The following is a 25,776-nucleotide window of genomic DNA, read 5'->3' as shown; positions in this document are numbered from 1 at the left end:
TGGATGATGTCATAGTCTGACCAATTTGTGTGGGGCGGTGGAGAGTGAATACATTGCTGCTGCGTCCAATTCACTCTGACCTTTTTTTATTCTGCAGTTCCATGTCATGAAATTTAGGTCAGAGAACAATGCACGCTCTCTGTTAGAACTAGTGGGGTGCCAAAACCCTAGCTACTCCCCTCTGACCCTCATCCCAAGCTTTCACATTCATCCACTTTCCACACGATGTTTCACTTCACAGACTGGAAGATGTATAAAAAAAACAAAGGTATTTTTATCTGGAAAGATGTTCTATCTAGATCTATCTATCTATCTATCTACCTGTCTACCTATCTATCTATTTATTTATCTCATCAAATACTGTGTTACAGCTTGGCTGATGATGGGCACAGCTCCACAAATGTAACAATTTGTGATTATTATCTAACAGTATTACAAACACTTGTCAATCACTATGTGGTATTAAAGAGCTGTCTGAAATTCAGTTGTACACCACACAAAGTTACAGAGTGGGGTGTCACATTGACACTGATGTGCTAAAAACCTGATTTTGTGAAGTCAAAACTTTCAGCAAGTTGAAACAATCTTTCTTATTGACTCCAATTAGCCTAAAATAAGGACTGGTCCCATCCCATGTCATGGCATGAAAATATGACAGGCTGTCATCAATTCAATCAGATACTTGCGAAAATTGTAAACACTGAGTAAAAATCCTTCAACATTTTTATTGTATTTCTGACAGTGTACACACAAAACAATAATATACAAACACACACGTACACATACGCTGTCCTTCGGCTTATTAAAAAGGCTGTCATGTTTTTGCTTGGTCAAAAAAAAAAAACCCAACAAAAAACAACAACCTGTTATTACTGTGCTGACTTCCTCATTTTGAAATGATTAGGTTTTTTACTTTTACAGCATTTCATCTTGGCTGATGATGGCCACTAACCTGATGAGCTCACATGAATGAAAGTAAAACTTCCTGTGAACGTAGCTGCTTCTCGCCGGGTGCGGTGGCGCGTGCCTGTCATCCAAGTTACTGGGAGGCTGAGGTTGGAGGATCGTTTGAGCACAGGAGCTCTGAGCTGCAGCAGGCTGTGTCGATCGGGTGTCCGCGCTAAGTTCGGCATCGATATGGTGATCCTGGGGGAGCCCGGGACCACCAGGTCGTCTAAAGAGGGGTGCACCGGCCCAGGTCGGAGACGGAGCAGGTCAAAGCCCCCGTGCTGCTCAGTAGTGGGATGGCGCCTGTGAATAGATGCTGTAGCGCAGCCTGAGCAATACAGCGAGACCCAATCTTTATACACACCATTATACCTGTCTCTACCTCACACAGCAGCCTCGTCAGCCCTTATTTATATTTTTAATTGACGTCAAAAACACTCACAAACCTGCTGCTCTGCTTGTCCTGCACCACCTCCACCTGCAACTAAATCCTCCACCCTAAACACTCCTGCCGCCCAGCAGGTGAAGACAAACTAAATCAATCAATCAATCAATCTCTCTATCTCTCTATCTAATAACTTATTGCATTACAACTTGGCTAATGATGGGCAGGAAGTTTATGTGATGATGTCACCTCAGACATAGTTAAAATCCTTGTTAACGTAGCTACTTCTCGCCGGGTGCGGTGGCGCGTGCCTGTAATCCAAGCTACCGGAAGGCTGAGGTTGGAGGATTGTTTAAGGTCAGGAGCTCTGAGCTGCAGCAGGCTGTGTCGATCGGGTATCCACACTAAGTTCGGCATTGATATGGTGATCCTCGGGGAGCCCGGGACCACCAGGTCGCCTAAGGAGGGGTGCACCGGCCCAGGTCGGAGACGGAGCAGGTCAAAGCCCCCGTGTCGCTCAGTAGTGGGATGGTGCCTGTGAATAGATGCTGTAGCGCAGACTGAGCAATGCAGCGAGACCCAATCTTTATATACACCCTTATACCTGTCTCTACCTCACACAGCAACCTCATCAGTCCTTCTTTGTCTTTTTAATTGACGTTAAACACACTCACAAACCTGCTGCTCTGCTTGTCCTACACCACCTCCACCTGCAGGACAGCTGCAAATACATCCTCCATCCTAAACACTTCTGATGCCCAGCAGGTGGAGACAAACTCAAACTAGGAAATTCATTCAGGTAACCTTTGGGTTTAATATTTGCATCTTATGATCACAGCTTTGACTGTCATGTAAAAAGGGTTTTTTTTGTTTTAGAAGTGAACTGTGCACAACTTCAGTACAGGCATGAGTCAGGATTTCAGGGTAAAGTAAATGTTTTCTTTACATCATTTCTTTGAGTGTATGGTGAAAGATTGCCAGGGAAGGGACTGTGTTGCATTTTACTGGGATAATTTCTCTATTTTTTTAAATAGATTTTTCATCTTATAATCAACAGTATATAAAACTATATATATATATACATATATATTACATATTGGCTGAATACTTTTTGGCAGGTTGCCATGATCAGGCAGTTCACACACTCTCACAGGGGTTCCATGGTGTAATGGTTAGCACTCTGGACTCTGAATCCAGCGATCCGAGTTCAAATCTCGGTGGGACCTGAGTTTTTTTATCCGCTGATTGGGATGTGAAACATTTGAGCGTCTTCTCTGGGACACCAAAACTGTGCTATAATTGTGTTTTCAGTGAGAGGTGTATAAAATCAAGCAGCAAACCTTGACCTCTCCCTTTACAAACACTTGTCAATCACTATGTGGTATTAAAGAGCTGTCTGAAATTCAGTTGTACACCACACAAAGTTACAGAGTGGGGTGTCTGAGTGCTGAGGTGCGCTTGTGCGTAAAAGTCACAAACACTCCCCTGACTCACTAACTGCACAGCTGACTTCAAAGTCAGCACAGAAAGTGGGCGCCACGAGTATGTGTTTCCATGGCTGAACAGCTGCTATATGTGTTATGTGGAGTATAACGTTTGTGTCGTCCCAACTATCTAAAGTTGTAACCTCCACGAAAGTCCCATGTAGTACGTCAGGATGGCCGAGCGGTCTAAGGCGCTGCGTTCAGGTCGCAGTCTCCTCTGGAGGCGTGGGTTCGAATCCCACTTCTGACATTCAAGCTTTGCTCTTCTTCATATTGTCACAACATACACTTGAAATTTGGTTGAACCACGAGGTTTCTCACAACTTGCTTATCACAGTTGTGCACCGTTCATCCCTGAACTGTAGTGCATTTTATAATGATGTACACTGTAAAAACATTCTACATAATTCTAATAAAATTCACTACAGGAAGCTGATTACTGGTGCATCTTTGAATGTGCTCACATTGACACTGATGTGCTAAAAACCTGATTTTGTGAAGTCAAAACTTTCAGCAAGTTGAAACAATCTTTCTTATTGACTCCAATTAGCCTAAAATAAGGACTGGTCCCATCCCATGTCATGGCATGAAAATATGACAGGCTGTCATCAATTCAATCAGATACTTGCGAAAATTGTAAACACTGAGTAAAAATCCTTCAACATTTTTATTGTATTTCTGACAGTGTACACACAAAACAATAATATACAAACACACACGTACACATACGCTGTCCTTCGGCTTATTAAAAAGGCTATGTCATGTTTTTGCTTGGTCAAAAAAAAAAACCCAACAAAAAACAACAACCTGTTATTACTGTGCTGACTTCCTCATTTTGAAATGATTAGGTTTTTTACTTTTACAGCATTTCATCTTGGCTGATGATGGCCACTAACCTGATGAGCTCACATGAATGAAAGTAAAACTTCCTGTGAACGTAGCTGCTTCTCGCCGGGTGCGGTGGCGCGTGCCTGTCATCCAAGTTACTGGGAGGCTGAGGTTGGAGGATCGTTTGAGCACAGGAGCTCTGAGCTGCAGCAGGCTGTGTCGATCGGGTGTCCGCGCTAAGTTCGGCATCGATATGGTGATCCTGGGGGAGCCCGGGACCACCAGGTCGTCTAAAGAGGGGTGCACCGGCCCAGGTCGGAGACGGAGCAGGTCAAAGCCCCCGTGCTGCTCAGTAGTGGGATCGCGCCTGTGAATAGATGCTGTAGAGCAGCCTGAGCAATACAGCGAGACCCAATCTTTATACACACCATTATACCTGTCTCTACCTCACACAGCAGCCTCGTCAGCCCTTATTTATATTTTTAATTGACGTCAAAAACACTCACAAACCTGCTGCTCTGCTTGTCCTGCACCACCTCCACCTGCAACTAAATCCTCCACCCTAAACACTCCTGCCGCCCAGCAGGTGAAGACAAACTAAATCAATCAATCAATCAATCAATCTCTCTATCTCTCTATCTAATAACTTATTGCATTACAACTTGGCTAATGATGGGCAGGAAGTTTATGTGATGATGTCACCTCAGACATAGTTAAAATCCTTGTTAACGTAGCTACTTCTCGCCGGGTGCGGTGGCGCGTGCCTGTAATCCAAGCTACCGGAAGGCTGAGGTTGGAGGATTGTTTAAGGTCAGGAGCTCTGAGCTGCAGCAGGCTGTGTCGATCGGGTATCCACACTAAGTTCGGCATTGATATGGTGATCCTCGGGGAGCCCGGGACCACCAGGTCGCCTAAGGAGGGGTGCCCAGGTCGGAGACGGAGCAGGTCAAAGCCCCCGTGTCGCTCAGTAGTGGGATGGTGCCTGTGAATAGATGCTGTAGCGCAGACTGAGCAATGCAGCGAGACCCAATCTTTATATACACCCTTATACCTGTCTCTACCTCACACAGCAACCTCATCAGTCCTTCTTTGTCTTTTTAATTGACGTTAAACACACTCACAAACCTGCTGCTCTGCTTGTCCTACACCACCTCCACCTGCAGGACAGCTGCAAATACATCCTCCATCCTAAACACTTCTGATGCCCAGCAGGTGGAGACAAACTCAAACTAGGAAATTCATTCAGGTAACCTTTGGGTTTAATATTTGCATCTTATGATCACAGCTTTGACTGTCATGTAAAAAGGGTTTTTTTTGTTTTAGAAGTGAACTGTGCACAACTTCAGTACAGGCATGAGTCAGGATTTCAGGGTAAAGGAAATGTTTTCTTTACATCATTTCTTTGAGTGTATGGTGAAAGATTGCCAGGGAAGGGACTGTGTTGCATTTTACTGGGATAATTTCTCTATTTTTTTAAATAGATTTTTCATCTTATAATCAACAGTATATAAAACTATATATATATATATATATATATATATATACATATATATTACATATTGGCTGAATACTTTTTGGCAGGTTGCCATGATCAGGCAGTTCACACACTCTCACAGGGGTTCCATGGTGTAATGGTTAGCACTCTGGACTCTGAATCCAGCGATCCGAGTTCAAATCTCGGTGGGACCTGAGTTTTTTTTATCCGCTGATTGGGATGTGAAACATTTGAGCGTCTTCTCTGGGACACCAAAACTGTGCTATAATTGTGTTTTCAGTGAGAGGTGTATAAAATCAAGCAGCAAACCTTGACCTCTCCCTTTACAAACACTTGTCAATCACTATGTGGTATTAAAGAGCTGTCTGAAATTCAGTTGTACACCACACAAAGTTACAGAGTGGGGTGTCTGAGTGCTGAGGTGCGCTTGTGCGTAAAAGTCACAAACACTCCCCTGACTCACTAACTGCACAGCTGACTTCAAAGTCAGCACAGAAAGTGGGCGCCACGAGTATGTGTTTCCATGGCTGAACAGCTGCTATATGTGTTATGTGGAGTATAACGTTTGTGTCGTCCCAACTATCTAAAGTTGTAACCTCCACGAAAGTCCCATGTAGTACGTCAGGATGGCCGAGCGGTCTAAGGCGCTGCGTTCAGGTCGCAGTCTCCTCTGGAGGCGTGGGTTCGAATCCCACTTCTGACATTCAAGCTTTGCTCTTCTTCATATTGTCACAACATACACTTGAAATTTGGTTGAACCACGAGGTTTCTCACAACTTGCTTATCACAGTTGTGCACCGTTCATCCCTGAACTGTAGTGCATTTTATAATGATGTACACTGTAAAAACATTCTACATAATTCTAATAAAATTCACTACAGGAAGCTGATTACTGGTGCATCTTTGAATGTGCTCACATTGACACTGATGTGCTAAAAACCTGATTTTGTGAAGTCAAAACTTTCAGCAAGTTGAAACAATCTTTCTTATTGACTCCAATTAGCCTAAAATAAGGACTGGTCCCATCCCATGTCATGGCATGAAAATATGACAGGCTGTCATCAATTCAATCAGATACTTGCGAAAATTGTAAACACTGAGTAAAAATCCTTCAACATTTTTATTGTATTTCTGACAGTGTACACACAAAACAATAATATACAAACACACACGTACACATACGCTGTCCTTCGGCTTATTAAAAAGGCTATGTCATGTTTTTGCTTGGTCAAAAAAAAAAACCCCAACAAAAAACAACAACCTGTTATTACTGTGCTGACTTCCTCATTTTGAAATGATTAGGTTTTTTACTTTTACAGCATTTCATCTTGGCTGATGATGGCCACTAACCTGATGAGCTCACATGAATGAAAGTAAAACTTCCTGTGAACGTAGCTGCTTCTCACCGGGTGCCGTGGCGCGTGCCTGTCATCCAAGTTACTGGGAGGCTGAGGTTGGAGGATCGTTTGAGCACAGGAGCTCTGAGCTGCAGCAGGCTGTGTCGATCGGGTGTCCGCGCTAAGTTTGGCATCGATATGGTGATCCTGGGGGAGCCCGGGACCACCAGGTCGTCTAAAGAGGGGTGCACCGGCCCAGGTCGGAGACGGAGCAGGTCAAAGCCCCCGTGCTGCTCAGTAGTGGGATGGCGCCTGTGAATAGATGCTGTAGCGCAGCCTGAGCAATACAGCGAGACCCAATCTTTATACACACCATTATACCTGTCTCTACCTCACACAGCAGCCTCGTCAGCCCTTATTTATATTTTTAATTGACGTCAAAAACACTCACAAACCTGCTGCTCTGCTTGTCCTGCACCACCTCCACCTGCAACTAAATCCTCCACCCTAAACACTCCTGCCGCCCAGCAGGTGAAGACAAACTAAATCAATCAATCAATCAATCAATCTCTCTATCTCTCTATCTAATAACTTATTGCATTACAACTTGGCTAATGATGGGCAGGAAGTTTATGTGATGATGTCACCTCAGACATAGTTAAAATCCTTGTTAACGTAGCTACTTCTCGCCGGGTGCGGTGGCGCGTGCCTGTAATCCAAGCTACCGGAAGGCTGAGGTTGGAGGATCGTTTAAGGTCAGGAGCTCTGAGCTGCAGCAGGCTGTGTCGATCGGGTATCCACACTAAGTTCGGCATTGATATGGTGATCCTCGGGGAGCCCGGCACCACCAGGTCGCCTAAGGAGGGGTGCACCGGCCCAGGTCGGAGACGGAGCAGGTCAAAGCCCCTGTGCTGCTCAGTAGTGGGATCGCGCCTGTGAATAGATGCTGTAGCGCAGCCTGAGCAATACAGCGAGACCCAATCTTTATACACACCATTATACCTGTCTCTACCTCACACAGCAGCCTCGTCAGCCAAATACATCCTCCATCCTAAACACTTCTGATGCCCAGCAGGTGGAGACAAACTCAAACTAGGAAATTCATTCAGGTAACCTTTGGGTTTAATATTTGCATCTTATGATCACAGCTTTGACTGTCATGTAAAAAGGGTTTTTTTTGTTTTAGAAGTGAACTGTGCACAACTTCAGTACAGGCATGAGTCAGGATTTCAGGGTAAAGTAAATGTTTTCTTTACATCATTTCTTTGAGTGTATGGTGAAAGATTGCCAGGGAAGGGACTGTGTTGCATTTTACTGGGATAATTTCTCTATTTTTTAAATAGATTTTTCATCTTATAATCAACAGTATATAAAACTATATATATATATATATATATACATATATATTACATATTGGCTGAATACTTTTTGGCAGGTTGCCATGATCAGGCAGTTCACACACTCTCACAGGGGTTCCATGGTGTAATGGTTAGCACTCTGGACTCTGAATCCAGCGATCCGAGTTCAAATCTCGGTGAGACCTGAGTTTTTTTTATCCGCTGATTGGGATGTGAAACATTTGAGCGTCTTCTCTGGGACACCAAAACTGTGCTATAATTGTGTTTTCAGTGAGAGGTGTATAAAATCAAGCAGCAAACCTTGACCTCTCCCTTTACAAACACTTGTCAATCACTATGTGGTATTAAAGAGCTGTCTGAAATTCAGTTGTACACCACACAAAGTTACAGAGTGGGGTGTCTGAGTGCTGAGGTGCGCTTGTGCGTAAAAGTCACAAACACTCCCCTGACTCACTAACTGCACAGCTGACTTCAAAGTCAGCACAGAAAGTGGGCGCCACGAGTATGTGTTTCCATGGCTGAACAGCTGCTATATGTGTTATGTGGAGTATAACGTTTGTGTCGTCCCAACTATCTAAAGTTGTAACCTCCACGAAAGTCCCATGTAGTACGTCAGGATGGCCGAGCGGTCTAAGGCGCTGCGTTCAGGTCGCAGTCTCCTCTGGAGGCGTGGGTTCGAATCCCACTTCTGACATTCAAGCTTTGCTCTTCTTCATATTGTCACAACATACACTTGAAATTTGGTTGAACCACGAGGTTTCTCACAACTTGCTTATCACAGTTGTGCACCGTTCATCCCTGAACTGTAGTGCATTTTATAATGATGTACACTGTAAAAACATTCTACATAATTCTAATAAAATTCACTACAGGAAGCTGATTACTGGTGCATCTTTGAATGTGCTCACATTGACACTGATGTGCTAAAAACCTGATTTTGTGAAGTCAAAACTTTCAGCAAGTTGAAACAATCTTTCTTATTGACTCCAATTAGCCTAAAATAAGGACTGGTCCCATCCCATGTCATGGCATGAAAATATGACAGGCTGTCATCAATTCAATCAGATACTTGCGAAAATTGTAAACACTGAGTAAAAATCCTTCAACATTTTTATTGTATTTCTGACAGTGTACACACAAAACAATAATATACAAACACACACGTACACATACGCTGTCCTTCGGCTTATTAAAAAGGCTATGTCATGTTTTTGCTTGGTCAAAAAAAAAAACCCCAACAAAAAACAACAACCTGTTATTACTGTGCTGACTTCCTCATTTTGAAATGATTAGGTTTTTTACTTTTACAGCATTTCATCTTGGCTGATGATGGCCACTAACCTGATGAGCTCACATGAATGAAAGTAAAACTTCCTGTGAACGTAGCTGCTTCTCGCCGGGTGCGGTGGCGCGTGCCTGTCATCCAAGTTACTGGGAGGCTGAGGTTGGAGGATCGTTTGAGCACAGGAGCTCTGAGCTGCAGCAGGCTGTGTCGATCGGGTGTCCGCGCTAAGTTCGGCATCGATATGGTGATCCTGGGGGAGCCCGGGACCACCAGGTCGTCTAAAGAGGGGTGCACCGGCCCAGGTCGGAGACGGAGCAGGTCAAAGCCCCCGTGCTGCTCAGTAGTGGGATGGCGCCTGTGAATAGATGCTGTAGCGCAGCCTGAGCAATACAGCGAGACCCAATCTTTATACACACCATTATACCTGTCTCTACCTCACACAGCAGCCTCGTCAGCCCTTATTTATATTTTTAATTGACGTCAAAAACACTCACAAACCTGCTGCTCTGCTTGTCCTGCACCACCTCCACCTGCAACTAAATCCTCCACCCTAAACACTCCTGCCGCCCAGCAGGTGAAGACAAACTAAATCAATCAATCAATCAATCAATCTCTCTATCTCTCTATCTAATAACTTATTGCATTACAACTTGGCTAATGATGGGCAGGAAGTTTATGTGATGATGTCACCTCAGACATAGTTAAAATCCTTGTTAACGTAGCTACTTCTCGCCGGGTGCGGTGGCGCGTGCCTGTAATCCAAGCTACCGGAAGGCTGAGGTTGGAGGATTGTTTAAGGTCAGGAGCTCTGAGCTGCAGCAGGCTGTGTCGATCGGGTATCCACACTAAGTTCGGCATTGATATGGTGATCCTCGGGGAGCCCGGGACCACCAGGTCGCCTAAGGAGGGGTGCACCGGCCCAGGTCGGAGACGGAGCAGGTCAAAGCCCCCGTGTCGCTCAGTAGTGGGATGGTGCCTGTGAATAGATGCTGTAGCGCAGACTGAGCAATGCAGCGAGACCCAATCTTTATATACACCCTTATACCTGTCTCTACCTCACACAGCAACCTCATCAGTCCTTCTTTGTCTTTTTAATTGACGTTAAACACACTCACAAACCTGCTGCTCTGCTTGTCCTACACCACCTCCACCTGCAGGACAGCTGCAAATACATCCTCCATCCTAAACACTTCTGATGCCCAGCAGGTGGAGACAAACTCAAACTAGGAAATTCATTCAGGTAACCTTTGGGTTTAATATTTGCATCTTATGATCACAGCTTTGACTGTCATGTAAAAAGGGTTTTTTTGTTTTAGAAGTGAACTGTGCACAACTTCAGTACAGGCATGAGTCAGGATTTCAGGGTAAAGTAAATGTTTTCTTTACATCATTTCTTTGAGTGTATGGTGAAAGATTGCCAGGGAAGGGACTGTGTTGCATTTTACTGGGATAATTTCTCTATTTTTTAAATAGATTTTTCATCTTATAATCAACAGTATATAAAACTATATATATATATACATATATATTACATATTGGCTGAATACTTTTTGGCAGGTTGCCATGATCAGGCAGTTCACACACTCTCACAGGGGTTCCATGGTGTAATGGTTAGCACTCTGGACTCTGAATCCAGCGATCCGAGTTCAAATCTCGGTGAGACCTGAGTTTTTTTTATCCGCTGATTGGGATGTGAAACATTTGAGCGTCTTCTCTGGGACACCAAAACTGTGCTATAATTGTGTTTTCAGTGAGAGGTGTATAAAATCAAGCAGCAAACCTTGACCTCTCCCTTTACAAACACTTGTCAATCACTATGTGGTATTAAAGAGCTGTCTGAAATTCAGTTGTACACCACACAAAGTTACAGAGTGGGGTGTCTGAGTGCTGAGGTGCGCTTGTGCGTAAAAGTCACAAACACTCCCCTGACTCACTAACTGCACAGCTGACTTCAAAGTCAGCACAGAAAGTGGGCGCCACGAGTATGTGTTTCCATGGCTGAACAGCTGCTATATGTGTTATGTGGAGTATAACGTTTGTGTCGTCCCAACTATCTAAAGTTGTAACCTCCACGAAAGTCCCATGTAGTACGTCAGGATGGCCGAGCGGTCTAAGGCGCTGCGTTCAGGTCGCAGTCTCCTCTGGAGGCGTGGGTTCGAATCCCACTTCTGACATTCAAGCTTTGCTCTTCTTCATATTGTCACAACATACACTTGAAATTTGGTTGAACCACGAGGTTTCTCACAACTTGCTTATCACAGTTGTGCACCGTTCATCCCTGAACTGTAGTGCATTTTATAATGATGTACACTGTAAAAACATTCTACATAATTCTAATAAAATTCACTACAGGAAGCTGATTACTGGTGCATCTTTGAATGTGCTCACATTGACACTGATGTGCTAAAAACCTGATTTTGTGAAGTCAAAACTTTCAGCAAGTTGAAACAATCTTTCTTATTGACTCCAATTAGCCTAAAATAAGGACTGGTCCCATCCCATGTCATGGCATGAAAATATGACAGGCTGTCATCAATTCAATCAGATACTTGCGAAAATTGTAAACACTGAGTAAAAATCCTTCAACATTTTTATTGTATTTCTGACAGTGTACACACAAAACAATAATATACAAACACACACGTACACATACGCTGTCCTTCGGCTTATTAAAAAGGCTATGTCATGTTTTTGCTTGGTCAAAAAAAAAAAACCCAACAAAAAACAACAACCTGTTATTACTGTGCTGACTTCCTCATTTTGAAATGATTAGGTTTTTTACTTTTACAGCATTTCATCTTGGCTGATGATGGCCACTAACCTGATGAGCTCACATGAATGAAAGTAAAACTTCCTGTGAACGTAGCTGCTTCTCGCCGGGTGCGGTGGCGCGTGCCTGTCATCCAAGTTACTGGGAGGCTGAGGTTGGAGGATCGTTTGAGCACAGGAGCTCTGAGCTGCAGCAGGCTGTGTCGATCGGGTGTCCGCGCTAAGTTCGGCATCGATATGGTGATCCTGGGGGAGCCCGGGACCACCAGGTCGTCTAAAGAGGGGTGCACCGGCCCAGGTCGGAGACGGAGCAGGTCAAAGCCCCCGTGCTGCTCAGTAGTGGGATGGCGCCTGTGAATAGATGCTGTAGCGCAGCCTGAGCAATACAGCGAGACCCAATCTTTATACACACCATTATACCTGTCTCTACCTCACACAGCAGCCTCGTCAGCCCTTATTTATATTTTTAATTGACGTCAAAAACACTCACAAACCTGCTGCTCTGCTTGTCCTGCACCACCTCCACCTGCAACTAAATCCTCCACCCTAAACACTCCTGCCGCCCAGCAGGTGAAGACAAACTAAATCAATCAATCAATCAATCTCTCTATCTCTCTATCTAATAACTTATTGCATTACAACTTGGCTAATGATGGGCAGGAAGTTTATGTGATGATGTCACCTCAGACATAGTTAAAATCCTTGTTAACGTAGCTACTTCTCGCCGGGTGCGGTGGCGCGTGCCTGTAATCCAAGCTACCGGAAGGCTGAGGTTGGAGGATCGTTTAAGGTCAGGAGCTCTGAGCTGCAGCAGGCTGTGTCGATCGGGTATCCACACTAAGTTCGGCATTGATATGGTGATCCTCGGGGAGCCCGGCACCACCAGGTCGCCTAAGGAGGGGTGCACCGGCCCAGGTCGGAGACGGAGCAGGTCAAAGCCCCTGTGCTGCTCAGTAGTGGGATCGCGCCTGTGAATAGATGCTGTAGCGCAGCCTGAGCAATACAGCGAGACCCAATCTTTATACACACCATTATACCTGTCTCTACCTCACACAGCAGCCTCGTCAGCCAAATACATCCTCCATCCTAAACACTTCTGATGCCCAGCAGGTGGAGACAAACTCAAACTAGGAAATTCATTCAGGTAACCTTTGGGTTTAATATTTGCATCTTATGATCACAGCTTTGACTGTCATGTAAAAAGGGTTTTTTTGTTTTAGAAGTGAACTGTGCACAACTTCAGTACAGGCATGAGTCAGGATTTCAGGGTAAAGTAAATGTTTTCTTTACATCATTTCTTTGAGTGTATGGTGAAAGATTGCCAGGGAAGGGACTGTGTTGCATTTTACTGGGATAATTTCTCTATTTTTTAAATAGATTTTTCATCTTATAATCAACAGTATATAAAACTATATATATATATACATATATATTACATATTGGCTGAATACTTTTTGGCAGGTTGCCATGATCAGGCAGTTCACACACTCTCACAGGGGTTCCATGGTGTAATGGTTAGCACTCTGGACTCTGAATCCAGCGATCCGAGTTCAAATCTCGGTGAGACCTGAGTTTTTTTTATCCGCTGATTGGGATGTGAAACATTTGAGCGTCTTCTCTGGGACACCAAAACTGTGCTATAATTGTGTTTTCAGTGAGAGGTGTATAAAATCAAGCAGCAAACCTTGACCTCTCCCTTTACAAACACTTGTCAATCACTATGTGGTATTAAAGAGCTGTCTGAAATTCAGTTGTACACCACACAAAGTTACAGAGTGGGGTGTCTGAGTGCTGAGGTGCGCTTGTGCGTAAAAGTCACAAACACTCCCCTGACTCACTAACTGCACAGCTGACTTCAAAGTCAGCACAGAAAGTGGGCGCCACGAGTATGTGTTTCCATGGCTGAACAGCTGCTATATGTGTTATGTGGAGTATAACGTTTGTGTCGTCCCAACTATCTAAAGTTGTAACCTCCACGAAAGTCCCATGTAGTACGTCAGGATGGCCGAGCGGTCTAAGGCGCTGCGTTCAGGTCGCAGTCTCCTCTGGAGGCGTGGGTTCGAATCCCACTTCTGACATTCAAGCTTTCCTCTTCTTCATATTGTCACAACATACACTTGAAATTTGGTTGAACCACGAGGTTTCTCACAACTTGCTTATCACAGTTGTGCACCGTTCATCCCTGAACTGTAGTGCATTTTATAATGATGTACACTGTAAAAACATTCTACATAATTCTAATAAAATTCACTACAGGAAGCTGATTACTGGTGCATCTTTGAATGTGCTCACATTGACACTGATGTGCTAAAAACCTGATTTTGTGAAGTCAAAACTTTCAGCAAGTTGAAACAATCTTTCTTATTGACTCCAATTAGCCTAAAATAAGGACTGGTCCCATCCCATGTCATGGCATGAAAATATGACAGGCTGTCATCAATTCAATCAGATACTTGCGAAAATGGTAAACACTGAGTAAAAATCCTTCAACATTTTTATTGTATTTCTGACAGTGTACACACAAAACAATAATATACAAACACACACGTACACATACACTGTCCTTCGGCTTATTAAAAAGGCTATGTCATGTTTTTGCTTGGTCAAAAAAAAAAACCCAACAAAAAACAACAACCTGTTATTACTGTGCTGACTTCCTCATTTTGAAATGATTAGGTTTTTTACTTTTACAGCATTTCATCTTGGCTGATGATGGCCACTAACCTGATGAGCTCACATGAATGAAAGTAAAACTTCCTGTGAACGTAGCTGCTTCTCGCCGGGTGCGGTGGCGCGTGCCTGTCATCCAAGTTACTGGGAGGCTGAGGTTGGAGGATCGTTTGAGCACAGGAGCTCTGAGCTGCAGCAGGCTGTGTCGATCGGGTGTCCGCGCTAAGTTCGGCATCGATATGGTGATCCTGGGGGAGCCCGGGACCACCAGGTCGTCTAAAGAGGGGTGCACCGGCCCAGGTCGGAGACGGAGCAGGTCAAAGCCCCCGTGCTGCTCAGTAGTGGGATCGCGCCTGTGAATAGATGCTGTAGAGCAGCCTGAGCAATACAGCGAGACCCAATCTTTATACACACCATTATACCTGTCTCTACCTCACACAGCAGCCTCGTCAGCCCTTATTTATATTTTTAATTGACGTCAAAAACACTCACAAACCTGCTGCTCTGCTTGTCCTGCACCACCTCCACCTGCAACTAAATCCTCCACCCTAAACACTCCTGCCGCCCAGCAGGTGAAGACAAACTAAATCAATCAATCAATCAATCAATCTCTCTATCTCTCTATCTAATAACTTATTGCATTACAACTTGGCTAATGATGGGCAGGAAGTTTATGTGATGATGTCACCTCAGACATAGTTAAAATCCTTGTTAACGTAGCTACTTCTCGCCGGGTGCGGTGGCGCGTGCCTGTAATCCAAGCTACCGGAAGGCTGAGGTTGGAGGATTGTTTAAGGTCAGGAGCTCTGAGCTGCAGCAGGCTGTGTCGATCGGGTATCCACACTAAGTTCGGCATTGATATGGTGATCCTCGGGGAGCCCGGGACCACCAGGTCGCCTAAGGAGGGGTGCCCAGGTCGGAGACGGAGCAGGTCAAAGCCCCCGTGTCGCTCAGTAGTGGGATGGTGCCTGTGAATAGATGCTGTAGCGCAGACTGAGCAATGCAGCGAGACCCAATCTTTATATACACCCTTATACCTGTCTCTACCTCACACAGCAACCTCATCAGTCCTTCTTTGTCTTTTTAATTGACGTTAAACACACTCACAAACCTGCTGCTCTGCTTGTCCTACACCACCTCCACCTGCAGGACAGCTGCAAATACATCCTCCATCCTAAACACTTCTGATGCCCAGCAGGTGGAGACAAACTCAAACTAGGAAATTCATTCAGGTAACCTTTGGGTTTAATATTTGCATCTTATGATCACAGCTTTGACTGTCATGTAAAAAGGGTTTTTTTGTTTTAGAAGTGAACTGTGCACAACTTCAGTACAGGCATGAGTCAGGATTTCAGGGTAAAGTAAATGTTTTCTTTACATCATTTCTTTGAGTGTATGGTGAAAGATTGCCAGGGAAGGGACTGTGTTGCATTTTACTGGGATAATTTCTCTATTTTTTAAATAGATTTTTCATCTTATAATCAACAGTATATAAAACTATATATATATATACATATATATTACATATTGGCTGAATACTTTTTGGCAGGTTGCCATGATCAGGCAGTTCACACAAGTGGGTGCCACGAGTATGTGTTTCCATGGCTGAACAGCTGCTATATGTGTTATGTGGAGTATAACATTTGTGTCTTCCCAGGTATCCAAGCTTGTAACTTTCACAAGGTTGACATGCGGACGTCAGGATGGCTGAGCGGTCTAAGGCACTGCGTTCAGGTCGCAGTCTACTCTGGAGGCGTGGGTTCGAAACCCACTTCTGACAGTCTAGCTATGCTCTTCTTCATATTGTCACAACATACACTTGAAATTTGGTTAAACCATTTTGTCTTTTGCGAGATGAGCAGTTGGGAAGGTTGGATCTAAGAGGTTCACAGTTGAAAGTTCAAGCAGAGACGCTAGAGGGGGAACCACAGCCCAATCTGTGAACTGGTTTCAAATGAATGCCCAGCTGCTTTCCTGTTGGGTGATTTTCATCAACACAGAACACGGGGATAAATGCATTTTTGGTTCCATCATCTCTCCTCACCAATAAAAAGTCCTACTTTGAGTTTGTCTCCACCTGCTGGGCGGTGGCGTGTTTAGAGTGGAGGATGTAGTTGCAGCTGTCCTGCAGGTGGAGGTGGTGTAGGACAAGCAGAGCAGCAGATTTGTGAGTGTTTTGGACTTGAATTAAAAATACTTATAAACAGTATATTTGCATAATGACTGAAAGCAGCCCCATGAAGGAACAGTGGGCTTGGAGGTCAGTTCCTTCGTCATGATTATGCAAATTCTCATGACCATTGATCAAAGACCCATGAGTACCAGTAAGAAAGAAGTGCGAAGATTCAATTGTCAGAAGTGGGATTCAAAACCACGCTTCCAGAGGAGACTGCAACCTGAACGCAGCACCTTAGACCGCTCGGCCATTCTGACATTGCAGTGTCAGTTTGGTGGAGGTTACCACTGTTAGAAACTTTGGAAGAAACAAACATTATCCTTCTCATAACACATATAGCAGCTGTTCAGCCATGGAAACGTAGTGCGAATAATATACAATGTCATCCATACTGATCATTTGGCTGAATACTTTCATGCAGGTTGCCATGACCTGACAGTTCTCATGATTTTGCATAGGTTCCATGGTGTAATGGTTAGCACTCTGGACTTTGAATCCAGCGATCCGAGTTCAAGTCTCGGTGGGACTGTTTTTTGGGAGGTGAAACCATACTGCATGTCAGGTAATGATAACTTGTGCAGGTTTTTGGTCGCCAAGCGGTCTAAGGCACTGCGTTCAGGTCGCAGTCTCCTCTGGAGGCGTTTGTTTGAATATAGCAGCTGTTCAGCCATGTAAACACATACTACGAAGCTCTGTGCTGACTTTGAGGTCGGAAGAGGTTTGGAGCTGTGCGGTTAGAGAGTCAGCAGAGTGTTTGTGACTTTTGCGCACAAGCGCACCTCAGCACTCGGATACTCCAATCTGTAACTTTGTGTGGGTTGTAACTGAATTTCAGACAGCTCTTTAGTACCACATAGTGACTGACAAGTGAAGGAACTCTTTAGTGATTGACAAGTGTTTTGTAAAGGGAGACGTCATGGTTAGCTGCTTGATTTTATACACCTCTGACTGAAAGCACAATGTGCTAGAGAAGACATACACTATGGTTTCATATCCCAAAAGCAAATCCCACTGGATTCGCTGGATTCAGAGTGCTAACCATTGCACCGTGGAACCACAACAAATCATATCAGCATTATTGTCGTAGTATTTTTAAATGGCTGTACAAGAAAAAGAACCCCAGATGCATTGGCTGCATTTTAAGATTAATAGTCGTATAAAACTTTGTTGTTCACAAAATTTGTAAACTTATGGACAAATTCTTTCCATACGTTTTAAAAATGTACAATTTCTATTTGCATTTCAAGTTATGAAGATAATTTACTGAACATGTCTGTGGTTTTTACAGTAAGAAGAAAATATAACCACTACTAGGATTTTATGTTCTTGTGTGATTTCAGATCAGTTGTGTTAATACAGTATGTCAATGAAAAAATAACTGTATATTCAGACACGTGAGGTTGTGCTGAAAAGAATGATACCAAACAAGGCACGGTAAAAAAACAAACAAACATTTACACAGTAAACATCTGAAATGATGACAGCCTTTCATATTTTAATACCATCACATGGGAAGGACCAGTCCTTATTTTGGGATAGTTGGAGTAAAAGATAAAGATTGTTTCAACTTGCTGAAAGTTTTGACTTCACAAAATCAGGTTTTTAGCACATCAGTGTCAGTGTGAACAAATCTACTCTCTAGTGAATTTTATTACAATTATCTAGAATGTTGTTACATTGTGTATGACTACAAAATCCACTGCTGTCAGGGATGAACAGTGCACAACTCTCATAGTTGCCAGTTTCAAGTGTATTTTGGCACAACAGTAAGAAGTCTCCAAAGGTTGATTCTGTTCATCTGAATGTAGCGTTTTCAGTGGGAGAAATGTCTCGTCACTCATCCAAGTGACTTCTTCAGTCTCAGCTGACTGCAGGTTTCCCCAATCTTATAAACAGTATATTTGCATAATGACTGAAAGCAGCCCCCTGAAGGAACAGTGGGCTTGGAGGTCAGTTCCTTCATCATGATCATGCAAATTCTCATGACCATTGATCAAAGACCCATGAGTACCAGTAAGAAAGAAGTGCGAAGATTCAATTGTCAGAAGTGGGATTCGAACCCTCGCCTGCAGGGGAGACTGCGACTTGAACGCAGCGCCTTAGACCGCTCGGCCATCCTGACATTTGTTTAGGACGGAGGATGTATTTGCAGCTGTCCTGCAGGTGGAGGTGGTGTAGGACAAGCAGAGCAGCAGGTTTGTGAGTGTGTTTAACGTCAATTAAAAAGACAAAGAAGGACTGATGAGGTTGCTGTGTGAGGTAGAGACAGGTATAAGGATGTGTATAAAGATTGGGTCTCGCTGTATTGCTCAGGCTGCGCTACAGCATCTATTCACAGGTGCGATCCCACTACTGAGCGACACGGGGGCTTTGACCTGCTCCGTCTCCGACCTGGGCCGGTGCACCCCTCTTTAGGTGACCTGGTGGTCCCGGGCTCCCCCAGGATCACCATATCGATGCCGAACTTAGTGCGGACACCCGATCGACATAGCCTGCTGCAGCTCAGAGCTCCTGAGCTCAAACGATCCTCCAACCTCAGCCTCCCGGTAGCTTGGATTACAGGTATGCGCCACCGCACCCGGCGACAAGCAGCTACGTTAACAGGGCTTTTAACCATGTCTGAGGTGACATCATGACACTAACCTGCTGCCCATCATTAGCAAAGTTGTAATGATGGGCAGCAAAGATGAGGAATGAATGGTGCACAATTGTTATATGCAAGTTTTTAGAAAGCTCGTGGTTAACCCAAGAGCATTTTGTCACAATATCAAGAAGAGTAAAGCGTCAATGTCGGAAGTGGGATTCAAAACCACGGTCTAAGGCACTGCGTTCAGGTCGCAGTCTCCTCTGGAGGCTTTTGTTCGAATATAGCAGCTGTTCAGCCATGTAAACACATACTACGAAGCTCGTGGCGCCCACTTTCTGTGCTGACTTTGAGGTCGGAAGAGGTTTGGAGCTGTGCGGTTAGAGAGTCAGCAGCGTGTTTGTGACTTTTACTCTGTAACTTTGTGTGGTGTGCAACTGAATTTCAGACAGCTCTTTAGTACTACTCTTTAGTGATTGACAAGTGTTTTGTAAAGGCAGACGTCATAGTTAGCTGCTTGATTTTATACGGCGTTCACTGAAAACACAATTCATACAGAAATTCAAAGTGCCGGAGAAGACACCTCCCAATCAGCGGATAAAAAAAACTCAGGTCCCACCGAGATTTGAACTCGGATCGCTGGATTCAGAGTCCAGAGTGCTAACCATTACACCATGGAACCCCTGTTGCTGCAATTATACTGTCAGGTCGTGACAACCTGTCAAAAAGTATTCAATCATACTTTTTGCCAGGTTGTAATGCCATCTATTACTGAATGAAATTGTATATTGTATTTTAAAATAATTACATTTTTTTTAAATCCCAGCGCTGTATTTATCATGTCAATTGTATTTTATACTACTGACAGTGTGTATTTCACAACGCAAGACAGTCGTCCAGCAATCGTCCAGCTGTTTTTTTATGACTAGGGTAACCTGTAAGAGCTATTTGAACTAATAAAGAATAAAACTTCGACTTTTATATTTACTGTTTCACAAACGTAATGTTTATATGTATTTATACTTTAATTAATGGAAGTTTGATTAAAGCGATTTAGCAGGAGCAAAGCAAAATCAAGTAAAATCACAAAACCATAATCATTTAAACTACACTTATGGTGAGAAGAGAATGGAGAAAGGATGAGCACTACTGGACCCCAAAACGCACTTAATTCCGTGTTGATGAAAATCACCCAACAGGAAAGCAGCTGGGCATTCAGTGGAAATCAATTCACAGGTTGGGCTGTGATTCCCCATCTAGTGTCTCTGCTTGAACTTTCAACTGTGAACCTCTTACATCCAACCTTCCCGACTGCTCATCTCGCAAAAGACAAAATGATTTTACCTAATTTTTATACTTGCTCACGCTTTTTCACGCTTCCTTCACAGGACGTCACATTTCACACTTTGGCCATCCAATCAAGTCGTTGACATCTAAGCATTCCTGTCCACCCACACCTGATCTTTCTATTTCGATGTGACTTACAACATTTAACACAAACTTTTAAATCAATGTATTTTCTTTGTAATTATTTTTTATTTGCTTTCGTTTATCTTAAACATACATGCGCTCAACATACAAGTCAGCAGCTGCTCGGGATTATTCAAATACTCGTGAGCTTAGTATGTCAGGATGGCCGAGCGGTCTAAGGCGCTGCGTTCAGGTCGCAGTCTCCCCTGGAGGCGTGGGTTCGAATCCCACTTCTGACAGCGAAATTTTTCCATGATCTGTCAGACCTTCAGGTTGCTGTTTGTAGTCTCCCCACCCCCCCACACACACACACACACACAAAAAGAAAAAAAGAAATCACTTTACTACTGAAATCATGAACATCTGTGTTAATTCCAAATATACCTTAGTTGTGTGCTTGTAATCTCTCTACACTTTTGTAATCATCAACACTGTGAAGTCCTGAATAATTTGAAAAAAATTCACCAGAGGGATTACCATTGTTCCACTCTCACCTCTCTTTGGAGACGTTCACACTGAGACTATTGTGATGAAATCTGACTTTCTCCAAGTCTTATTCTTCTTATCACCATCAGAAATACTCACAAACCTGCTGCTCTGCATGTCCTACACCACCTCCACCTGGACAACAGTTGCAACTACAGTCTGCTGTTCATCAGGATCATGTGACTCTGTTTCCACATCGTAGTTTGAATCCATTGTTCCATTAAAGGGAAGTCAGTGTTATTCATTATGATATGATGAGCGTTTATCTGTACTGGTGTTACACAATAACCTCAGCTGTTCTTAACAGCTCTCTCTTTATTGTAAGGGACTTCAGGTACAAAAAATGAAACCACATCAAAAGAGACACAAACTACACTGCAAAATCATTCATTTCTATTTATTTGTTAAATACACCGATTAAAGTTCATGGTCCTCTGGGTGGTAAAGTTCACTCATCAGTCTGTAGATGTATGACGGTGCGTGTCCTCCGATGTTGGAGATGAACAGTGTGATGAGCTCGGGCGGGACATAGTCAAACACAGGACAGTGCACATTCACCTTTGAGAGAATCTCACCTGAAATATAAACAGAAAAATGTGAGTTATTTTAAAAAAAACCTGACAAAGAGGATATGTCCAAATCTGAAAAGGATTTTCCAAAGGTGGGCACGTGGTTGAGGTCAGTTTTGTTGCAAATGTTACCTTCAGTGAACGGGAGCACCTCATGTGGGGAGACAAACTTATGGAAGGTATCCTCTTCATTTGGAAACTGAAATATGACATATCATGTTCACAGAAGTATGAGTTTAATCATTTATGGGGGTTGAAAGGAGATAACTCGGACTTTGGAGTAATCTCTTACCTGAGGTGAGAGCTTGAACATGGGAGCACAAACAATCAGAGGTGTGGAGTGATGCTTAGCTGCAAGGGCCAGTGTGTGTGTCCCGTTGATGGCCCTCAGGCCTCCATTTGCTAGAACTGTCTGTGTTCCAATGATGACCTGCAAAAAGATCATGACACAAGTTCACCTGCATGCTCTAACATGACTGCGCTAACGTCTCCTTAAAACGTTAAGTACCTTATTAACTCGAGACATGACTGCAAATATGGCAGCATCTGTGATCACAGTTGTTTCGATGCCAGCCTTTGAGAGGTTTGTAGCCATTTCGTGCCCCTGTAGAGAGGTGAAAAAATAAGATTAGGAACTGTGTTTTCTATCTAAAGTTAGACATTTAATATTTCCTTTATGACTGATGTAGATGAGCTACCTGGCAGAAAGGAGCACACTCTGCCACAATGACGTGAAACTTGCGTTTGCGTGCAGCATCTTTGAGGAAAGCCTCCACGGTGCGCGAGCGGCCGATCGTCATGATGACCTCATTAGAGTGGATGTGCTCCAGGGCCTGCATGGCAATGTTGTCGGTCGTTCCCTCTGAAAAACAGAATGATGGGCACCAAGAATTGGAGTGATTTAAAATACAAACTGACGCTATCTTGGTAATAACGCAACTTACCCAGTTCAGTGAGTAGCTCATTGATGGCCTCGATGACGTTGGATTTGAGGAGAGCAAAAGGTTGCCTGAAGTTCTCCTCGCTGAGTCCCCCAGAGGTCAGCAACTTGTGGAGGGATTCCTGGTCTGCTTCTTCACTGCTGCCCCGAGATCTGAAAGAAAAACACAGTTAAGCACAAATCTCACCAAAAACACAAAGTATTTCAGCCGTCTGTAGCTTAAGTATTTCTAAGCAACATACTCTCATCCTTTAATATATGGTACGATTGTACTTGCTTTTCATGGCTGCCTATTGATTCAACTTCAACTGTTAGGTCAAATGGTTTTCTGGGACAGAAGAAAAAACTTGAAACTGCAGCTCATTAGTTTGTTTTCAATTTGAGGGCAGCAACACATCTCAAATAGGTTGGGACAGCGACATGTTTGTAAATAGTTTGTAAACATCTGGGAAATGAAGAGAAAAGCTGCTGGAGGATGCTGGAGGATTCTAGCTGTTCGATAGTCCTGGGTTTTCTTTGTCACATTTACTTTACTTCAACACGCATAAAATGTTTCCAGATAGTCAAAGGTCTGGACTGCAGGAAGGGAAGCTCAGAGCTGAAGCACCTCTACTTAGGGCTGTTCGATATAACGATATATATCGGATGACGATATAAAAACATTTATCGTTTCATTTTATGCTATCGTTTGTTTCGTGGTGTCGCAAAATAAACTCTTTACAGCAATATTTTTTCATAGTTTTGATGGTCACTGTAGTGGCTATATTAATTTCTTAAAGTTCTCTCTTTCTCTTATATTTTATATAACCACACTACAGACGGACAAGCGCCTGCTTTTATGCGTTGTCGTTAGCAACAACGACGGTAAAACCATCGCGTGTCCGCTTGTTTATGTTCCACATAAACCTTTCACAATAAAGCTCAAGATCCTGTTGAGACTTTTCAAAATAAACAGAATCACGTGAAAGAGCAGATTATTTACGGATGAGAAGTAAAAAAGAGCCGCCTGGTGCTAAAAAATAAACCTTAGACTCAAACGTTAGAACAGGCTGTTTCCCGTGGCACACTGTGTAATAAATACTCACAAAGAAAACGGCAGCCGTTACAACTTATGTCTAAAAATGTATAGTTTCATACATCGGTTAAAACACTCGACTCCAGCTACATGACGCGCAGCTGGAAACACTTGCCGCAAGTCGAGCTGCCCGAGATTCACAGAATTTACAAAAATGTTACATTTTTGTGATTTATATCGTTATCGGGACGATAGAATTCTTATATCGGGATATGAGATTTTGGTCATATCGCACAGCCCTACCTCTACTACAGAGCCATGCTGCTGTACAAGATGCAGTTTACCAATATCTGAATGGGAACATATGTTACTCTAAAACCTGTAAATAGTTTTCAGCACTGATGATGCATAGAAGAGTTTTCCACTTTGACTCACTTCATTTGGTTTCTTCTTTACATGGTATAGCTTTAACATACACTTGTGGATGAACACAGGTGAACACAAACAATAATTTCTTTAAGTGCTCTTGATCCCATGCAGTGAATTTCCATGACAGAATCATGTCTGTTTTAAATGCAGTGCCATATGAGGGCCTGAATATAACAGGCATCCAGTCCTGTTTTTCAGTCTGGTCCCTTGCGCACAGAGTCTTCTCGAGTTTCTCAAAATCTTTTCATGATGCGATATTCAAAGTGTTCACATTTTTACGTTGAGGAACATTATTCTGAAATTCATCAACAATTTATGGAGGGCTTTTGCAGACTGGTGAACCTCTGCTGATCTTTACTTTACTTTGCCTCTTTAAGATGCTCTTTTATACCCAGTCATGTTAATTCCCTGTTCCCAGTTCACCTAATTGGTTTTAAAATGTTCCTCCAGCTGTTTACTTTTAGTACTGCTTACTTTTCCAGCTTTTTGTTCTCCTCATCCGAACTTTTTTGGGACACGTTGCTATCAAATTAAAAAGGACCAAATGTTTTTTTTTTTTGAAAATGGTAGGTTTTGGCGTCCTCACCTGGCATATTCCTCTCTGATGATCTTCAGCACCCGTCTGATCATGTTACCCACTGTGGTCTCTGAGGGCTGAGCTGCTGTCATCCTCCTCCCGTCTTTGCGGATTATTTCCATCAGATCACCTGAAATCGAGAAGATGTTTGCAAAAGACCAAAATCTTGGGATAGAATATTTTTTGTGTATGATTTTACATCAGCAACCATTTTTTCTACATGTTCAACATTTTACATATGTATATTCTGTATTGTTTAGATGTAAGGAAAGCTAAAGAAAGCTTATTTGTCATGTACTACAGCGTTATACCAGATTTAAAAACAAAGCCTGTTTGACTACAATGGCAGCTGTCGCTGCAGTTAACTTCACTGTGTCGACAACAAACAGCATTCAGCACCTGCACTGCTCCACCGAGCCTGGGCTGTAATTTTGCGGAGCAGGGCTGTCGTTTCTCGGGCTGTCTCCGCAGAGCCCCGGAGAGGTCCTGCCCCGGTCCCCCCGCGCTTCAGGTCGGACAGGAACGCCTCGACCCTCTCGGTTAGGTCTGTTTCTTTGTATGGGCCCGGCATAGCTGTTTTAAAAAGCTGTCACTGTAACACTTGAGTCACTCAATAGTTCCACCATGCCAGTGTTTTGACGAGGAAGCACTTCAGGAGTACATCCGGGTGGCTGTGGGCTCGCCGTCATCTGATTGGTCTGCCGCTTCACGTGCGTTACAGTAGAGTGGGTCGAAATTACAACAATTTCCCATTTCTACAGTAAAATGACAGTCTGAAAGTGAAATGTAAAACAACGATATATTATTATTATTATTATTATTATTATTATTATTATTATTATATCGTAAAAAATATCGGGTTATTATCTCAAAACCCGGACTTAATAACTTGAACATATATGCTATTTGATCAATTTTTAGTTATTTTCTCAGAAGATTGAGTACATAAGCTGAAATTTTGAGACAATAAC

The 25,776-nt window shown here is 43.3% G+C and overlaps 1 protein-coding gene and 28 non-coding genes across 29 annotated transcripts; 25 read left to right on the top strand and 4 right to left on the bottom strand.

Moving 5' to 3' along the window:
• Window positions 1-1,006: 1,006 nt before the first annotated feature.
• Window positions 1,007-1,305, top strand: LOC146617084 (signal recognition particle RNA). Its single transcript, XR_014906930.1, has one exon.
• Window positions 1,306-1,623: 318 nt separating this feature from the next.
• On the top strand, window positions 1,624-1,922 carry LOC146617083 (signal recognition particle RNA). The gene has a single exon (XR_014906938.1).
• A 565-nt stretch (window positions 1,923-2,487) lies between these two features.
• Window positions 2,488-2,559, top strand: trnaq-cug (transfer RNA glutamine (anticodon CUG)). The gene has a single exon. It is a non-coding gene; the product is annotated as a tRNA-Gln (tRNA).
• Window positions 2,560-2,984: 425 nt separating this feature from the next.
• Window positions 2,985-3,067, top strand: trnal-cag (transfer RNA leucine (anticodon CAG)). Its single transcript has one exon. It is a non-coding gene; the product is annotated as a tRNA-Leu (tRNA).
• Window positions 3,068-3,767: 700 nt separating this feature from the next.
• Window positions 3,768-4,066, top strand: LOC146617080 (signal recognition particle RNA). The gene has a single exon (XR_014906932.1).
• A 322-nt stretch (window positions 4,067-4,388) lies between these two features.
• Window positions 4,389-4,681, top strand: LOC146617079 (signal recognition particle RNA). The gene has a single exon (XR_014906941.1).
• A 581-nt stretch (window positions 4,682-5,262) lies between these two features.
• On the top strand, window positions 5,263-5,334 carry trnaq-cug (transfer RNA glutamine (anticodon CUG)). The gene has a single exon. It is a non-coding gene; the product is annotated as a tRNA-Gln (tRNA).
• Window positions 5,335-5,760: 426 nt separating this feature from the next.
• trnal-cag (transfer RNA leucine (anticodon CAG)) lies at window positions 5,761-5,843 on the top strand. Its single transcript has one exon. It is a non-coding gene; the product is annotated as a tRNA-Leu (tRNA).
• Window positions 5,844-6,544: 701 nt separating this feature from the next.
• On the top strand, window positions 6,545-6,843 carry LOC146617076 (signal recognition particle RNA). The gene has a single exon (XR_014906933.1).
• Window positions 6,844-7,165: 322 nt separating this feature from the next.
• Window positions 7,166-7,464, top strand: LOC146617075 (signal recognition particle RNA). Its single transcript, XR_014906935.1, has one exon.
• Window positions 7,465-7,948: 484 nt separating this feature from the next.
• trnaq-cug (transfer RNA glutamine (anticodon CUG)) lies at window positions 7,949-8,020 on the top strand. The gene has a single exon. It is a non-coding gene; the product is annotated as a tRNA-Gln (tRNA).
• A 426-nt stretch (window positions 8,021-8,446) lies between these two features.
• Window positions 8,447-8,529, top strand: trnal-cag (transfer RNA leucine (anticodon CAG)). Its single transcript has one exon. It is a non-coding gene; the product is annotated as a tRNA-Leu (tRNA).
• Window positions 8,530-9,230: 701 nt separating this feature from the next.
• Window positions 9,231-9,529, top strand: LOC146617072 (signal recognition particle RNA). The gene has a single exon (XR_014906929.1).
• A 322-nt stretch (window positions 9,530-9,851) lies between these two features.
• Window positions 9,852-10,150, top strand: LOC146617071 (signal recognition particle RNA). Its single transcript, XR_014906937.1, has one exon.
• A 563-nt stretch (window positions 10,151-10,713) lies between these two features.
• Window positions 10,714-10,785, top strand: trnaq-cug (transfer RNA glutamine (anticodon CUG)). The gene has a single exon. It is a non-coding gene; the product is annotated as a tRNA-Gln (tRNA).
• Window positions 10,786-11,211: 426 nt separating this feature from the next.
• On the top strand, window positions 11,212-11,294 carry trnal-cag (transfer RNA leucine (anticodon CAG)). The gene has a single exon. It is a non-coding gene; the product is annotated as a tRNA-Leu (tRNA).
• A 701-nt stretch (window positions 11,295-11,995) lies between these two features.
• LOC146617068 (signal recognition particle RNA) lies at window positions 11,996-12,294 on the top strand. The gene has a single exon (XR_014906928.1).
• A 318-nt stretch (window positions 12,295-12,612) lies between these two features.
• Window positions 12,613-12,911, top strand: LOC146617067 (signal recognition particle RNA). The gene has a single exon (XR_014906934.1).
• A 475-nt stretch (window positions 12,912-13,386) lies between these two features.
• Window positions 13,387-13,458, top strand: trnaq-cug (transfer RNA glutamine (anticodon CUG)). The gene has a single exon. It is a non-coding gene; the product is annotated as a tRNA-Gln (tRNA).
• A 426-nt stretch (window positions 13,459-13,884) lies between these two features.
• Window positions 13,885-13,967, top strand: trnal-cag (transfer RNA leucine (anticodon CAG)). The gene has a single exon. It is a non-coding gene; the product is annotated as a tRNA-Leu (tRNA).
• Window positions 13,968-14,667: 700 nt separating this feature from the next.
• LOC146617064 (signal recognition particle RNA) lies at window positions 14,668-14,966 on the top strand. Its single transcript, XR_014906931.1, has one exon.
• A 322-nt stretch (window positions 14,967-15,288) lies between these two features.
• On the top strand, window positions 15,289-15,581 carry LOC146617063 (signal recognition particle RNA). Its single transcript, XR_014906940.1, has one exon.
• Window positions 15,582-16,256: 675 nt separating this feature from the next.
• Window positions 16,257-16,339, top strand: trnal-cag (transfer RNA leucine (anticodon CAG)). Its single transcript has one exon. It is a non-coding gene; the product is annotated as a tRNA-Leu (tRNA).
• Window positions 16,340-17,192: 853 nt separating this feature from the next.
• Window positions 17,193-17,264, top strand: trnaq-uug (transfer RNA glutamine (anticodon UUG)). The gene has a single exon. It is a non-coding gene; the product is annotated as a tRNA-Gln (tRNA).
• A 1,510-nt stretch (window positions 17,265-18,774) lies between these two features.
• Window positions 18,775-18,857, bottom strand: trnal-caa (transfer RNA leucine (anticodon CAA)). The gene has a single exon. It is a non-coding gene; the product is annotated as a tRNA-Leu (tRNA).
• A 162-nt stretch (window positions 18,858-19,019) lies between these two features.
• Window positions 19,020-19,318, bottom strand: LOC146617059 (signal recognition particle RNA). Its single transcript, XR_014906926.1, has one exon.
• A 611-nt stretch (window positions 19,319-19,929) lies between these two features.
• trnaq-cug (transfer RNA glutamine (anticodon CUG)) lies at window positions 19,930-20,001 on the bottom strand. The gene has a single exon. It is a non-coding gene; the product is annotated as a tRNA-Gln (tRNA).
• A 944-nt stretch (window positions 20,002-20,945) lies between these two features.
• Window positions 20,946-21,028, top strand: trnal-cag (transfer RNA leucine (anticodon CAG)). Its single transcript has one exon. It is a non-coding gene; the product is annotated as a tRNA-Leu (tRNA).
• A 639-nt stretch (window positions 21,029-21,667) lies between these two features.
• eif2b2 (eukaryotic translation initiation factor 2B, subunit 2 beta) lies at window positions 21,668-25,435 on the bottom strand. The gene is made up of 8 exons (XM_085372581.1): window positions 25,205-25,435; window positions 24,815-24,935; window positions 22,789-22,937; window positions 22,543-22,706; window positions 22,353-22,448; window positions 22,137-22,274; window positions 21,977-22,043; window positions 21,668-21,850 (listed from the first exon to the last, which is right to left on the bottom strand). Exons 1-8 carry the CDS (start codon window positions 25,374-25,376, stop codon window positions 21,693-21,695), a joined length of 1,065 nt encoding a protein of 354 aa, XP_085228707.1. The 5' UTR covers window positions 25,377-25,435; the 3' UTR covers window positions 21,668-21,692.
• Window positions 25,436-25,776: the final 341 nt, after the last annotated feature.

The sequence above is a fragment of the Diplotaxodon limnothrissa genome, linkage group LG15 (assembly GCF_057381915.1).
Source record: "Diplotaxodon limnothrissa isolate DT_005_m linkage group LG15, D_limnothrissa_male_GT1.1, whole genome shotgun sequence".
In the NCBI taxonomy this organism is placed as follows: domain Eukaryota; kingdom Metazoa; phylum Chordata; class Actinopteri; order Cichliformes; family Cichlidae; genus Diplotaxodon; species Diplotaxodon limnothrissa.
The sequence above is the reverse complement of the archived record's forward strand: the minus strand, read 5'-3'. Positions and strand labels throughout refer to the sequence as shown.